At 37.4% G+C, this 16,996-nt stretch overlaps 1 protein-coding gene across 1 annotated transcript in view; it reads left to right on the top strand.

Annotated features, from left to right (window-relative positions):
• COL24A1 (collagen type XXIV alpha 1 chain) overlaps window positions 1-16,996 on the top strand; it is a gene marked incomplete at both ends in the record, with an annotated part of 264,900 nt that overhangs the window by 160,824 nt on the left and 87,080 nt on the right. The window contains 5 exons of the mRNA XM_084243185.1: window positions 3,801-3,854; window positions 12,068-12,121; window positions 12,494-12,538; window positions 12,653-12,697; window positions 16,671-16,724. Of these exons, the coding sequence (XP_084099311.1) occupies window positions 3,801-3,854; window positions 12,068-12,121; window positions 12,494-12,538; window positions 12,653-12,697; window positions 16,671-16,724 (252 nt within the window). The remainder of the gene's footprint in view (window positions 1-3,800; window positions 3,855-12,067; window positions 12,122-12,493; window positions 12,539-12,652; window positions 12,698-16,670; window positions 16,725-16,996) is intronic.

The following is a 16,996-nucleotide window of genomic DNA, read 5'->3' on the forward strand; positions in this document are numbered from 1 at the left end:
GGGTTTTGTTTCTTAATCCAGGCTGCAACTCTGTGTCTTTTTATTGAAGAGTTTAGTCCATTTACATTTAGAGTTAATATTGATATGTTAACATCTGTATTTGCCATTGTGTTTGTCTTTCCTTTGATTTTATTTATTTATTCTTTTAATAACTTTTTTTTTTTTTTTGGCCTTCTTTCATTGTTATTCGTCGCTCTGAGGTTCTGGCTTTAGGACTCCTTGTAGTATTTTTTGGAGTGGGGGTTTAGTTGCAATGAAATTCCGGAGTTTCTGTTTGTCTGGGAAGGTCCATATTCTTTCTTCAAAGAGGAAGGAGAGCTTTGCGGGATAGAGTATTCTTGGTTGGCATCTGTTTTCTTGGAGTCTGTTGACTATGTCCCTCCACTCTCTCCTTGCCCGTAGTGTTTCTTCGGAGAAGTCTGATGTCAGCCTGATTGGTTTTCCTTTGAATGTTATCTGTTTCTTCCCTCTTGCCAGCTTCATTATTTTTTCCTTGTCCTGGATTCTTGGGAGCTTTACTATTATGTGTCTTGCTGTATTTTTCCTTTCGTCGTGGAAGTTTGGTGTTCTTCTTGCTTCTTGTATATCAATTTTCAGCTCCTTCTCCACATTTGGGAAGTTCTCTTCAATTATCTCTTTGAATATTTTCTCTGTTCCTACATCTCTCTCCTCTCCTTCTGGTATTCCTATAACTCTTATATTTCCTTTCCTCATGGAGTCAGATAGTTCCCGAAGTCTTTCCTCGTTCTTTTTCCTTCGTACTTCTCTTTCCTTTTCTGTTTTGGTTCTTTTTATTTCTGTGTCTTCAAGATTACTTATTCGTTCTTCCATTTCATCTATTCTGCTTTCATTGCTTTTCCCAGAATTCTTTAGTTCTTCCATTAATTCTTTGATCTCCTGCATTTCTTTTACTTCCCTCTTTAGGGACTCAATTTCTTTCTTCTGACCATTGTTTTCCCTCTCTAGGGACTCAATTGCATTCTTCTGATTGTTGATTATTTTTCCCTTATCATTGTTTTCCTTTATGACTTCTGTCAGTTTTTTAATCACGGCAATTTTAAATTCTCTTTCTGGAAGGCTCAGAAATTCTTCCAAGTTATTGTCGTTGCAATCTGGGGGCTGGCTTTCTTTTTGTGTTGTGCTTTTTCTCTGGAGAGTTGCTAGGTTGCGTGTGGTTCTTCTCCTCCCTACTGTCTGTTTTCTAATTTGCCGTATGCGTTGGGACACTGTGTTGTTGGGACTTGCTGGCATCTTGGGTGGGCTTCTCTGTTCCCCTCTGGTTCTTCCAGGAGTCATCTGTCAGTTTCAAGCAGCCTTTACTGGAGAAAGGTCCCTGTTCTAAAATGCCGATGTGGGGACACACTCCCCTGTGCGCCTGGTCTGCCCCGGCGGTGGGTTCCTGCTCCCCTCTGGGCTTGGACTGCAGGCCAGAGGGGGTCTGGCGTGGGCCAACTTCCCCCGCTCACCTCTGGCTCCTGAGGAAGCCTTCTGCAGGTAGTCTTTACTGAAGAAATGTCCCTGTTCTAAAATGGTGATGTGGGACACACTCCCTGCGCTTCTGGTCTCAGGCACACTCTTCTGCGCGCCTGGTCTGCCCCGGCTGTGGGTGCTCGCTCTCCCTGTGGGCTCAGACTACTTGTTCAGAAGGGGCCCGGTGTGGGCTAACTCCCCAGCTGGCCACTAGCTCCTTCAGTAGCCTGTGCTGGGGTCAAGTCGCTAGGTGGCACCAGAGATCTCTCCTAGAGCCCTTGGGGAGCTGATTTTCCACCCCGTGGGACAGGGAGCAGAGCGGGGATGGTAGGGTACACCTCAACGGCTTTGGGGTGCTGTGTCTGCCTTGTGCCCCACCGTCGTGGGGAACCCACGCCCCTAATTTCGTGCCCCGGGTCTCAGTTCCAAAGCCCTCAGTTCCAGGACGCGGGCTGTAGCCCAGATCAGTGGCGCGGGAATGGCGCCTTTTGAATCCCGCTCCCCTGCCTGGGCGCCTTGTTCCTGCTCACTCAGGGAGGGCCTCCGCCCGGGTCTCAGTTCCAAAGCCCTCAGTTCCAGGACGCGGGCTGTAGCCTAGATCAGTGGCGCGGGAATGGCGCCTTTTGAATCCCGCTCCCCTGCCTGGGCGCCTTGTTCCTGCTCACTCAGGGAGGGCCTCCGCCGTCTCCCCGCAAGCCTAGGTCGCAGGCGCGGGGACCTGGGCAGCTGCAATCCGAGCGCCGCTTTCGCGCAAGCTTACCGGGCGGCCGGGGCTGTGTGCTGGTGCTGGTCTCCTCCTGGTGGGCGGGGCTCTCTTTAATGGCGCGTGGAGCTCACCTCCGCGGCGGATCCTGCAGGGTTCGCCTCAGCTCCCGTTCGCGGGGTGTGGTGGCAGAAATAGTTCCTTTCCACTCACAGTCCCGCTTGCTGCATCCGTTTTTCTTGTTGGGCGTTTTGGTTTGTTGTTTCCCTTGTCTCTGCCGGTCGGAGAGTGCCGCCTCTGTGGGCGGGGGAGGGGAGCAGGGTTCTGCGCTTCCCTCCCTTCTCGTCCTCTTTTATGGCAACTTTCTTCTTCGGGCAGTTTGCTGGAGTCGTCCGTTTATCTTCCGTGTCCCAGTTCTCACTGGGACCTGCCGCTTTTCCTCCCTATTAACTTTTTTTAATGGGAGATCTTACTCGCAGCGTCTCCTCGCCGCCATGTTGCTCCGCCCCTCTCTCAATTAAATCTTCATTTAAGGCTATAAGGTGTAAAATGATTCATTGTAATTGACTTAATAACTTAATTCTCATAGCAGGCCAATTTTGTGGCATGTTTATTTGGAAGATTTGTGACATTTTTCATGATAACAGAAAACATCTACTTTTATATTATGAGATTATCAAAAATATCTAGAGTGACGGGGGCCGGGGGGAGGAATCTTGCAGCAATAGCCATTTAATGGACCATAGGGATTAGGCCAGCCAAGTGGTATCTCTCTCCACCACCATTCCATGTGTGTTCCTTCTGAAAACTAGTTAGTCAGTGAACATTAAAAGCTTTACATTATTTCCCAGGGGGCCTGTTGTGTCATGGCTGCAAACAGCAACTTCCTTGGTGTAGTGTATGCAGCCTGTTAATTTTATGGGTTGCTCTAAGGGACTGTGGAGACAGCCCTTTTCAGGAGTCCTTCATATCTGACCTCATGTTGTCCCCATTGTTAAACTCCAGGCAGGTATTCAAGGTGCCTTTGGGAGGCCCTAGGGCACTGTGGCCAGTGGCCACATTGACCAAGTCATCATGTCCATCTGCACCAAGCTGCAGAACAAGGAACATGTCATTGAGGCTCTGCACAAGGCCAAGTTCAAGTTCCCTGGCTACCAGAAAATCCATATTTCCAAGAAGTCGGGCTCTAGCAATTTTAATGCAGATGAATTTGAAGATAAGGTAGCTGAAAAGCAGCTCATCCCAGATAGCCATGAGATCAAGTACATCCAGAGTTATAGCCCCCTGAACAAATGGCAGACCCTGCACTCATGAGAGCAAAAGAGCAGCCACCTTGTTAGGCATGCAAATAAAATCCACATTCTTATCCAAAAAAAAAAAAAGTTCACATTTTTTCAGAGTGTAAACATCTAGAAATGAGATTTCCCCAAGTAGAGTATGTCAAAAGCAGAATATTGGGGGAGGGCTTTGGTATTTGCTGGGTAACTAAAGCATATTTTTTAAGGAGACTATTCAATTTTATTTTATGAATTCCCAAGGAAAATTATATGTAATAATAAAGGTTATAACTATTATTCTGATGACATTCCTGGGAATTATAACCTATTTTAACGTTTTCAACTTGTAGGGTCACGTGGGGGCAAGAGGAGCACCTGGGAGTCAAGGCCCTAAAGGACAACGAGTAAGTAGTCTAATGAAGGAAGAACATTAGCCTCAGAAATTGACTTCAGAAATAGTGATGTATTCAATAAAAATAGCTCTGTATCTTCTAAATTATATTTAGATGTTGGGTTTTTCCCTGTTTAAAAAGTTCATTGATGCAGTCAGGACAGCCGATGAAGTTCTCTGCATTAAGGAAGACTGGGAGTCTAAATGAATTTGCAGTGGGGGGAGGCTGGGGAGAATGCCATCGAGAGCAGCTCTGCCTCTCACTCTCCCAGCCCAAGCTTTTATTAAAGATATGAACAAAGGGACAAGAAAATAGCACGTAATTGTGTCTTTGCTTATCCAGATTAATAAGTTATTGCTGAAAACAAGTTTTCCTGGTTGTTAGGGAACAAATGCACAAGCCAGCACGTCCTCAGAGAACAGGAGTCAATTCTGGGAAGTTCTGTTGCAGAACTTCTTAGGTCCTGGAACTCTGTATGCAGAGTAAACAGGTACACTCAGAAAACTCCAGCTTCCTTTAGGGCAGCAGGCTCCCAACACTTTATTAGTTGAAATACTACATTATTTGAAATGCAGCTCAATCTTTTGTACATATCTAGCCATACTTTTCCATCTTATAATTTTACTTTGTCATGTAGAATTCTTCTTCCCAATTTCCAGTTTCATTCTTTGGGGGAATTTTAAATATAGAGATATTTAAATAAATTATTCTTCTAGTCACAGGAGTATTACATAGCTAGGAATAGTAGCTTCATGACAAAATAAGAGCAATAGGAAAGGGAATGAAGATGGGATGACTAAGTTTATTGATTGTAAACCAGAGGTGATTAAATCATCATTACTAATAATTATGTATGAGTCAAATTAAAAATATTTCACTCTTTAAGTCTTTTAAACATTAAGTTCTACTTTTTTTTAAAGAAATAAGACCCACCATTTTTTTTATTTTTTTATTATTTTTTTTAATTTTCTAGAGGCATGTCTTATTTATTTATTTATTATTTGTTTGTTTGGTTTATACATGCACTGGGTACAGTCAGAAGCGCGGGAGGGTGAGAGAATTCACCAGAGCCAGAGCGGGGAGCAGAGCAGGCAGAAGGACCGAAGTACACTGCTGAGGGGAGCAGCGGGCTGCAGGAGAGGTCTGCACACCATGTGGGACCCTCCTCCGGTGGCCGGGGAGCAGCCGGGGATCGAACCAGCGCCGCAGAGGCTGCGGGCAGCTTCGCAACCCAGCGCTCAACCGCTGCGCCACCGGGGAGGCCCCAAGACCCACCATTTTTGCATGTTTGTGACATGCCAGCTATTTTTACATATAATATGCAAAACTACCCTAAAAGGAGATATGTTGTATGTTAGAATTGAGGACTCAGAGAGCTGAAGCATTTCACTTAGAGATGCACACAGAAATGACTCAATCAGGATTCAAATGTTAGAGTGATGATACCTAACCCTATACTTAATACTACAAACAATATTAGGTTTTTTTCTTTGATTAATTTGAATATGTAGACATTAAGAGTTCTATTTTCTCCTTTGGCTTTACACTGGTTTTTAGAGCAATGAAGAGAATATTTAAAGATTCTAAATGTGTGATCTTTAACTAACAAAGGCACAAAAACAATAACTGAATTTTCTAGTTTGCAAATAAGAGAGAAGTGTTAGGAATGCCCTGTTTGAAATAACTTTAATTTTATGCCCTGTGTTTAGATAAATATGAAAGAAAGAGCAAATTTGTCTTTACTATTATACCTTTTCTGAAAAAACTGTTTAGTGGGTTACAGATTTACAGTCTATAAATATCTCATTGACCACATCTATTTTAACCCCAATGAGATTAAAAATAATAAAATTTAATATAACAGATGATCTGTACCCAAACTGTCATTTTGTGGTCTGTACCCTGCCAGCATTCAGGACTTGGTCAGGTCGAACGTGTTTATTCCACTTTGTATTAGTCATAGTGGAAAAGTTCAACCAGTCTTGTGATGGATGGAAAAAAAAAAGTTCTTATTCATGTAATTTGTTAATTAAGTAATTGAGATCTTATCACTATCCAGGCAGAAGTCATGAACCTAAGGAAGATCTTCTCCTGAATCATTTGTGCCATCTCATAAGTCATATGGAAAGTTCATTGACTCTGCTTTTCTAGCTTCCCCATGAGTCCTATGTAGTTTGTTACTCTATCCTGATTTACTGCTTTTTCCTCAACTCTTACCTCAAAGGTTTATTTTGCTCTTATCCTCCAAACACATTTAATTGATTCTCTTCCAAAATGCTTTTTCATCGTTATTTAAAGTCATGTAGTGCTTTCTTAAACAAAACAAAACAAAATCCTGTTTAGAAATAATGGTTTTGTTGGAATAAAAGTGTTTTCTTTACAAAGAATGTTATAAGCAATCAAGGAACACTAGATATACAAAGAGAACTAAAGACTAAAATATTTGAGAAAGAATGGTATTAGGAATGACAATCTAGTTGTCACTTAGTATCATCCTATTTCTGTTCTCTTCCCATCAATCCACTTGCTTCATGGGTGGGATGTCAACATTATAGGTCCTTCCCATGTTTTTCACCTACAAAAAAAAAAATGAGACTAGAAGTCCAACCCACTTAATTAATTGAAAAAATGTCAGGCTTAGAGTTCCTGTGCTCCAGCCCTTCCCTGTCATCCCAAAGGCTGGTGGGAGTCAATATTTCTAGCTCACAGGTAACCCCTTTGTGGTACACAATGGTGCATACTAATTGGAGGAGAAGCTGTACCCTAGATGTGTTTGCACTGAGACCATAACTCTTATTTAAGAGCTAGTCCTTGTGTGCCAATACTTTCTGCCTGTGATTTATACTGTTAGCAAATATTCCTGTATGCATTGTTAATGGTAGAACCATTCCCCATGAGGACTACCTACCCATCTGCCTTCCTCCTGCCTATCTGCCTGCTACCCATTTAACTTTTACTGATTTCCTGCAATTGATAATACACTTTCCTAGTACTGTGGGGATCCAAGGTTAACTAGCACTGAGATGTAAAGCAAATGCATTTTATAATTTAATGACTTAAGTCTGGTGACCTCCGAAATGTCAGACATTTCAGGAAATAGGAAAAGCTCAGACAAAGAACAGTGCCCACCATCAAAAAAAAAAAAACAAAAAAACAAAAAACCCCTAAACAACTGGTATCCTGAAGATTTTTAGCAGAGGGTGACATAAAGACCACTGAATAATTTTTATTCTGAATATAATGCTTAAGATTTAAATGGGGAGGAAGATTGAAATACCCTTATTAGAAATATGTAACTTTTTTTTATTTTCTATGCAACTTGTAGAATGGATAGGACTGTAAAATTCTGAACTTGAACCCTTCAGGGAATTGCAAACCATACTGGGAAAGCAGCCATCAGTATTTAAGTTTAGATTCAATGCTAATCATACCTGGAGTATGCCAGGTGACACAGGAGAGCTTCTGTGTTTTCTTCTGCTAAAGAATGTTTATAACAAGAATGAAGAATCAAAAGTTTTCTGCAGAATCACAGATAGTTTTTGTTTAAGGTAGGGAACAGTTGTTCCACCTGTCTAAGTCAAGAGTCAGAAAAGACAGGCATTATTAGTTAGGTATTTAACAGTCAAGCAAAGACGGACATATATGGTTAAAAATAAATCCAAATATACTGAATCCAAGTTAAAAATACATTTGTTCTATGAGTAGAGTTGTTTCTTTCATTCTTAGATATTTAGCCTATTAAAATTGATTACTAGGGTTATGGAAATTAGTGTGGAAATTTCATTAAGTCTTCCTAAATAAACTCATATGCAATTTATATTAATGTTTTTATTCATCGTTTTTCCCCTTTTAATTGGATCATTCCTATAAAGTAGTGGTTCTGTCTCCAGTCGTTCTGTCTCCAGTGCATTTAGGATTAAATTGAGTGTTTAGGTTTGATTATTCTTTAAAATTATTGCATGTAATTCAAGTACTTGCTTCTTTAAAACATGTTACCTTATGTAGTAAAGCTATCTCATTTTATTTCAATTTTTAGAAGTTACCAGTAGTTACCCATTGTAGCCAAGCTAAGTGAGGATAAATAAAGGATTTTTTTTTAATTTAATCAGCCTACAGTCTCCAAGACTGTTATAATCAAATATTTTAAAGCAGGTATTTAAAAAGTAACTTCATGCCCAGTTAGATGCCTATTACAATGCTAGTTGTCTAACTATGTTAGAGCTTGTCTTAAGTCTTTTTTTTTTTTTTCCAATTTCAGGAGTCTAGGGATAACTCCTACAACCAATATCAGTGAAACTTAAAGAAGCTGATAAACCTAAGTTTTTAATTAACTTACCCTTAACTGAAGCGTAGGGAATACTGAACTTTCCTAGAGTTCTGCCAGCTTTAATTTCTTAACATCTCTAGGCTTTATAGCATTTAATGAGTGTAATTGCTATACTTTAGATCTCTTTGATTTTAACTAAATGTGGTCACCATTGTCATTAACTGTAGGAACACAGACTTCTTGTTCTCTATATAGGTCTGGTTTAGTAATAATGAGAACATATTTTTTAATGTAAAAGTATTTTTAATATAAAACACTTTATAATGGGTGATTATCATTGCTATGTAATTTTGGAAGGTGTTCTTTTCAATACTTACAAATGTTTAATGTTCATTTTGTAAACCTCTTCTAAACTCAGATCCTCCATTTCAGCCTGAGTTCACTTGCTTAACAGGATTCACTTTTATTTCTTTGCATTATTTGACACAAATCTATAATCTTTATAATGCCTAATTATTCAAAGTCTTTGAGCATTTAAACTTCTTATGAATCAGGCAGCTAATTTATATCTGTGACTTCAGTCTCTTCTGAAAAAGCAGGACTTGGGACCTCCCTGGTGGTGCAAGGGGTTAAGACACAACCTATGAAGCTGTCTACAGCCACTGCAACATGAGTTCAATCCCCGGCCAGACAGGGAGCTACCCACATGGCACAGCAGACCTCTCCTGACATGCCCGCTGCTCCCCTCAGCAGTGTATTTCAGTCAATCTGCCTATTCTGTTCCCCACTCTGTCTCTGGTGAATCCTCTCACTCCCCCTCACCTCTGGCCTGTACCCCAGTTCTTCTATGCATAAATAAATAAATCTTAAAAAAAAAAAAGGCAGGGCTTGAACTCATCCATCCATGTCAGTAGGTGATTTGTATGCCCAGACATAAATTGGCACTTAGTTATGAGACTTTCCTCCTGAGCTAGATGAAGCCTTTTCTGCATACATATCTAGACAGCCACTTAATCTGATTTTATCCAAGAAATGAGACCTATTTGCCATTTTTGGACCAAATAGTCTGGATGAAGCTGAAAGGGATTATGCTAAGTGAAATAAGTCAGAAAAAAAAAAAGATAAATATCAGATGGTTTCACTTATATGTCGAACATAGAGGAACCAAACAAAGGGTCAGGACAAAGACAAAACTTGTAAGCTCACCAGAGATCTGAGGCATCCAGCAGGGGAGGGGAAGAAAAGGGGTCAAAACAGGAGGGAAGAGCACAAGGGACTGTGGTGATGGATCATGAGTGCTGTGATGGTGGGAGAACTGCAGGAGCAACACCTGAGGGGAGAAATCAAATATTGTCCAGAAATTAACAAGTTGTAAGAAAATAAATTTATACATCAAATAACTTCTAAATTTATAGCTCTGTGTCTGGGGGGGGGGGCTTTTGAAACTTGATGCTTATGGCTGCTGTCATGTGAATGTAGGCAGTAGAACTAACTCTCTAGCACTAGTCTGGGAGATAACTGCCTCATTGTGGTTAATTGTGTAGAGTCAAACTCATTATCTACCCCCCAGAACTAACTTACATTTCCAATTGTTTTTCCAAAAATGCCTTTATTTCTAATGCCTACCAGTTACTTACGAATAAAATATCAAAGATAGAAATTCCATGCTGCAAAGGGGTTTGCTACCCAAATCTCCAATGGACACCTTTTCAATCTAGTTCTTGTTTTCTATAGAATTTTAGAATGTTGACCATTCATTCCTTTTCTTCCTCTCTGCTGCCTTCCTGTATTACTCTAAAATTTTTCCCCAGGTATCATCTTACAGTATAGAGAAAGGAAAATAGGCAGAGGAAGTGTCAATGCAGGCAAAACAGGTGTCGATACAGGACAATCAATATAAGCTGCTGAATTTTTACAACGAAGGTTATTCTTAGAGCCTGTTCCTAAGGAATCGTTGCACTTAAAACTTCATTTGTTAACCATTATACTTTTATCCATCACCATTAAATGGTCAAACATTCTAATCATGCCCCCACCAAGGACCTTTGCAGTTGCTATTTCCTCACAGTCACCTTTCCCAAGAAATTTGCATGACCTAAAAAAAAAAAAAAAGAAAGAAAGAAATTTGCATGACCTGCTGACTTACCTCCTTCAGGTATCACTTTAGAGAGACTCCTCAGGCCACCCTGTGTAAAATAGTGCTCCCACCTTGGATTTTCTCAAGTCCTTTAACTTCTTTTTTTTTTTTTCATTGTACTTGATTATCTGTAGTCACTTTTTATTTTTGTTTTATATGTTTGCTAATTTATGAATTAAGGGATTTGTCTCTTCTCCAGACCATTGCCCTGGGAATAAAGTAGTAACTGGCTTAGACACTAAATAAAATCACCCAATTATTAAAGTAAGCCCATGATCATCAACTTGATGTTCAAGATCCTATACAATGAGACTACAACTTAGTTTTTCAGTCTTTAATGAATAGAGAGCAGAAAAGGAAGTCAAGGACAAATCATGGAGCACATTAACTATAGACTGAGAAATGTTAGGGCTAGAGCTGAGCAGTGGCTTTAATTTAAGTTAGTATGAGCAATGGCGCTATGATCCCCATACAATGTGAGTCTACTCTCCAATTCCGTGAATGTGCCCTATAGGATCAGGTCATGTAGTTACTAAGAGCACCCACAAAGAGCATCCAATTATAGTAAACAAATTTTAATAATAAACTAAACCAAAACTAACCTTAGAGCAGGTTCTGAAGCCTATGGAGCTCCTTCAAATCAGCATGTGGTACTGGGAGATTTGTATCACTGTTTTGTATAGAAATCTTCAATGGCTTCTCATTGCCTGTTGTTTTAAATATAAACTCTAGTCCTCATTTTCTAAGTCCCAGTCCATCCACAAGCATTTCTTAGTATAGAAATACTACATGTAAGTAATAGCTCAGCTTAAAAAAAGAAAAAAAAAACCTATTTCTTCCATTCTTGGGTATCTTTTTTTCTGCTCCTGTGTCCTTTTCTCATACTGTCATTCTATCTAGATTCTTTCTGTTTCAAACAAGTCTGTAAGAGCATGATCTCCAACTGTCAAAATGATGGCTTCATTTTATTTAAAAAAAATCAAAACTGTCTCCTTTTAGCCCTTAACATGCTTTGTCTCTATATATTATAGTTATTTTGTAAGCTTCATCATGGAGAAATTATTTTTTAATTGTGTATCTTCATAAACATTAATGCAGTGCCTTTTCCACAGTAGATGGTGAGTTAACATTTGTTGAATTAATTCCCTTGAAAAGGACTGTAAGATCTTCTAAGAACAGTTATAATTAAGCAAAGAGGCAGATTCCCTGAGAATTACTTTTGCAACTAATGCTTCTTTACAACTAATTATGAATGAATATCAATAGTAGCTTAGCTGAGAAATATTCATATTTACATGAATATTTCCAACAGCATCTCCTGTCACTCTTTCTGTGCCCCTGCCACCTTCCTGTAACTGTTGTAGGTTCATGGCAAACAAAATGCAATCAGCACTTATTTTCTAATAAAAAGAAGAGAAGTGTGCTATTCCAAAACATAAAACTTAAGACAATTTTTGGGCAAACTAGTCACTGTTGATTTAATTTATAGTTGTTTTCAGAATGAATTCAAGATGTCCTATAAATGATAATGTAAGCAAAATATTCCAATAACATAGCTATGTTACAGCCACAACTGCAAATGAATCGGCTATTTTTGTGGTGATTGATTTACTATTTGGCATTAACACTTGAGAAAGCTGGCTTGATTCTTCTGTGCAAAAGGGTTCATCTGTAGACTTTTCTGTAGTCATGGCACAGAAATATGCAGAAAGAGTTTATCAACTACAGAAGAGCACAGTTTCTTCATTTGTAAGAATGTATAGTGGTAAAAAAGGGACCATTTCAAATAAACAACAAGAGATTTTTTTTTCCCATCTCCAGGGACCAAGAGGACTAGATGGTCTCCCTGGGGAACAAGGTATACAAGGTGCCAAGGTAATCACTGACTTTGTCATTTCACACACAGCTAAGTTTTATTATGCCCCACTTTTCCCAAAAATACGTATTTTCTTGCAAAAGTGTGATTCTAACTTTTGTCTAAGTATGAAGCATATATAAAATTTTTATTACACAGAAATATTTCCTTTTTTTGAGTCACAGAAATTTATGAAATTTTATTCTCCAAATTCATCTGGCTTTTAGAATAAGCACATACTTCAATAAATAAATTCCAACATCAATACATTGGATTCAGTTTTTTTTAATACTGAATTATACACTTGAGATCTTCATTTTCAGCATGTACACTAGCTCATATAAGACGATCATTCATGTTCTTATTAACCCCTGTTACTGATACTTTCTTAGGGTGAAAAAGGAAATCAAGGAAAAAGAGGTCCTTGTGGTCTTACTGTAAGTAACAAAGCATTTCACAATGAAGAGAAACATTTAAAATCTTCCCTGTTTTTCTATGTGTGTGATTAATATTTGGAGAGGAACTACTAAAGTATTTTCTTTCTCATGTAGGGTAAGACTGGAAAGCCTGGAGAAAGAGGACCACAAGGAAAACCTGTACGTAATTAAGAATAATCAAGCCATAAGCAATTTCTGTCCACTTTATTCTCTGGCACAGCTGTTGTGTGGTATTCAGTTTGTTAGACTAAGAGATTACAAGTTCTTTTCCTGTAATCACTGAGTCAGTGTTTTTTTTTGGGGGGGGGGCAATTGATTACTCATTATGAACCTCAGTTATATTTAACCCCTATACTGATGGTAATAACTGTTACTTTAACTTCACCCTTGTTAGGATAAATTAGTTGTTCTGTAAACTCCATTGTAAAATAAAATGGTATAAAATATAAATGTAATGCAATATTAATGACATTAATGTAGGAAACTTCTTGAGAGTTCTTGTCTACTTTTATTTTAACTCAATTTGAGTATTTTTGACCCTTATAATGTATAACTATGTGCATTCACATGACATTACTCTAGGAGCTTTAACACTGTGTTGTGCTAGATATTTCCTACCATAAAAATTTTTTCAAAATTTCAATTTTTCCCTAAGAGGCAACAAGTTCTTTGACTATCACTAAGGGGAAAAATGTTTTTAAAAAGAGAAAAATACATATACATATATGTATACAACATAAATATATCTACACAAGCATATATATGATATTGACTATTATATACATTATGATAATATATTACATGTATAATTTTGAGCATATAAACAGTATGGGTATTAATTTTCATTTGGAGTAATAATGTTTAAGATTGACATTTTAATTTGCTCTCTATATATACATGCATATATAAATTTTAATGTTATAAACTTGGATAATAATTTAAATAGATGGCAACTGTTGCATCAGAAAGGAATTGGACACAACGATTTAGGCAGCGATAGTGACTGTCACTGTTACTTCTATCTCCCTGTTCCTATTTGAAATCTGCTGCCCCCTGCCAGTTGTTTCCTTAATAGCATCATGTTTGACAGAGACCTGAAAAAAGAAAAAATAACACTGTTCAGACAAGGAACTTGTATGTGAAATTTCATTTTATTAATTCAAGTCATCCCAAAAGAACATTTACTGAGTATTAAGGTTTACCATTTGGGTTCCTATTAGAGTAATGGAAATGGTCTTTCTGTGAATTCTTTCCACTTTATTACACTGTATTACAAAGGTAATGTGTCCCAATGAGTGGATAAATTTGGAGCACATCTTATTTTAGAAAAAGCAGGCCAAGAGAACTAAAATTACTTACTCTATACACTGTTGACATGCCTTAGAATTTCACTTTAATTTTCAGACTATCAGATATGCCTGGATAAATATGAAATTTTATTTTCTCAATCAAATAAAAGATAGTAGAACCATTTTGTAACCAAAGCTTATGGCAAGCAATTTCCAGAGGCAGCTGGAAGAGTAAAGTTATCTTAGTGGATAACACGGGTGGTTTTCTTGATTGAAATGAAACATAATTTTAAGATCTTGGGAAAGTTAGGATTTTCAATTCAAGAAATCCGTCACAAAGATTTATTTGAATCTTGCACAGTGGTCTTGGTGTCTCTTACCCTTTCTGTACTGCCAACAAACCAGCCGTGCTGTGTAATAGAAAAGATATACTGAAGGTCAGATTGACTTTTGTTCTAGAGCATACTCCTAATAGCTGTGTAGTCTATGTTTTCTTTAATATAAATAAAGAGTTTAATATAAATGATATGTTTCAGAAATATTTAAATAGAAAGCAGTAATTTTAAAAACTGTATCCATGGTTTTCCCCTTTCTGGTGCTCTTCATTCCTTTTCTGTAGATGTACATTTTCAAATGTTATCATTTACTGCAGCTCATAGAACATCCATTAAACTTCCAGTCAAGTTCTGCTGGTGATGGATTTTCTTAGTTTCTGTTTATGAAAATGTCTGTTTTACACCCAACCTTAAAAACTGTTATCACTGAATGTAGAATTCTGTGTTGAAGTTTTCTCGTTCTTATTTTCATTCAGCACTGTAAAGATAACATGTCATTTTCTTTGGCCTCCATTATATTTCTGATGAAAAGCCCACATTTACCTTCCTCATTATTTCTCTATGTTGGATATTTCATTTTCTTGACTGCTTTCATGGTTCTCCCTTTATCTTTGACTTCCAGCAGTGTGACTCTGATGTGCTAGGATGAATTTTCACCAGCATATTTTTAGTTACATTATTGAGTGTATTTATGATAGCTACTTTAAAATCCTTCTATGATAAATCTAACATCTAGGTAATCTTGAGTTTGATCTCCATTGAATCTCTTAATTCCTATAAATGTGGAAAAACATATCTCCTTTCTCTAGCCAGACAACCATACATAACTAAATATAGCATTGATGATTATTATTTAGAAGATTGTATGTTGAGAGGAACTTTGGATATCTTTACTTTCTATACAACATAATTTTTCTTAGTCTTTAGCTTGAAGATAAAATGATAAATGTGATCAAATTTATAGTTGCCAGACTTCCCAAGGTAAATAACGTAGAAGACACAAATTGCTAATAGACTGAGACACTGTTTTATAGTCATTAGTTCTGGCACAAAGTACTTGTTCAATAATCTTTGAATGGGAGCATCAGAGAGAATCTGGAATTTGATATAGAGTTTCATATACCATTTTGTAATATACTTCCCTATCCAAGACTCAATTGCATGAAAAATCAGAAATCATGATATAAATATGGGGAAGGATAAAGGGAGTTGGAGATGTGTAATTTGATCATGTCCTGGCCTCTGGGATCTAAGACTCCTCTGCTTTTCCTTTTTTTTTTTTTAATTTGAAATCACATTTTTAAAAAAATGATTCATAAAAAAATGGTTCACAAAAAAATGGCTCATGAGACATTTCACATTCTTCGTTACATACTAGGTCTTCAATTCTGGTGTGAGAATATAAAAACCCCACTTTAAAATAATTATGAATAATTGTCACTATTTAGGGATGTGGATTAAATATAAGAACATGAGCAGATCAAAGAATTCCTGCAACTCAACAACAAAATAACCAATGAAAAAATTAGTAAAAGAACTTAAGTAGATTGTCTTAAAAGTAGTTATACCATGAAGGTAGGCTCAGTATCACAAGTCATTGGGGAAAATGCAAATCTAAACCTTAATGAGATGCTGCTGATGACCTTTAGGATGGCTATTATTAAACAAATAGAAAGGGAGGATGGGAAGGTGGGAATAACCAATGTTGGAAATACATGGATGTAGAAAAAAATGGAATCCTTGTGCTTTGCTTTTGGGAATATAAATTGGTGGGGCTGCCTTGGAAAACATTTCAGTTGTTTGTCCAATTATTAAGTATAGAATTATGATATAAACCAACAATTCCACTTCTAGGTATATATCCCAAAGAATTGAAAACAGGGATTCAAGCATACACCAGTATATCAATGCATATAGCAACATTATTCACAAAAGCCAAAATAGAAAACCCAAGGGTCCTTGGCAGGTGAATGGATAAATGAAATGTAGTTTATACATAAAATGGAAATTTTTCCATTTTAAAAAGGAAGTCTTGACACATAATATTACAACATCTATGAACCCTGAAAAGACATGCTTTGTGAAATTAAGCCAAACACCAAAGAATACTCTGTGATTCCACTTATTTGAGATACTAGAGTAGTCATATCCATAGAGATGGAAAGCAGAATGGTAGTTTTCTGGGGAAGGAAGAGGCGATAGGACATTACTTAATGAAGACAGAGTTTAAGAAGATAAACATTTCAGTTATCAATTTAATACAATAAATATTTCTAAAGATAGATGATGGTGATGGTGGCACAGTAACCTAAAGGTACTTATTACCACCAAAGGACACTTAAAAATTCTTAGGATGTCAAATTTTATGCTACATATATTTTACCACAAAAGAAAAAATGTAGAGGCAGACAGAAAAGTTGGGTGATAGGATGGTAAAGTAAAACTGAGGTAAAAAAAAAAAAAACCCACTCAAGCATCATTGTTTTTTCAACTTTTGCCTTTGTTCAGGGATTACCAGGACCTCCCGGGAGTACTGGAGATAGGGGGCTTGCAGGAGAGCCAGTAAGTTTCTCTTTATATTTTTTAATTGTATTTTTCTCATAATGTATATTTATCTTTCTGTTTTTATTGTGCTTTTGTGTTGTATCTGATATTTTATGAAAGCAGCATTTATCATAAGCACCTCGTTATGCAGCATGAGAATTTTGCTGTGGATATTGGGTTTAGTGCCTTCCTGGTCTCATACAGTCAAATTTGTTCTTGTTTTTGTGGAACTGTTAAAATTTCACATTTCTGTTTTCAACAAAGATAACTCTGTCTTACTGAATCTCAGA

The sequence above is a fragment of the Talpa europaea genome, assembly GCF_964194135.1.
Source record: "Talpa europaea genome assembly, chromosome: 9".
Taxonomy (NCBI): Eukaryota; Metazoa; Chordata; class Mammalia; order Eulipotyphla; family Talpidae; genus Talpa; species Talpa europaea.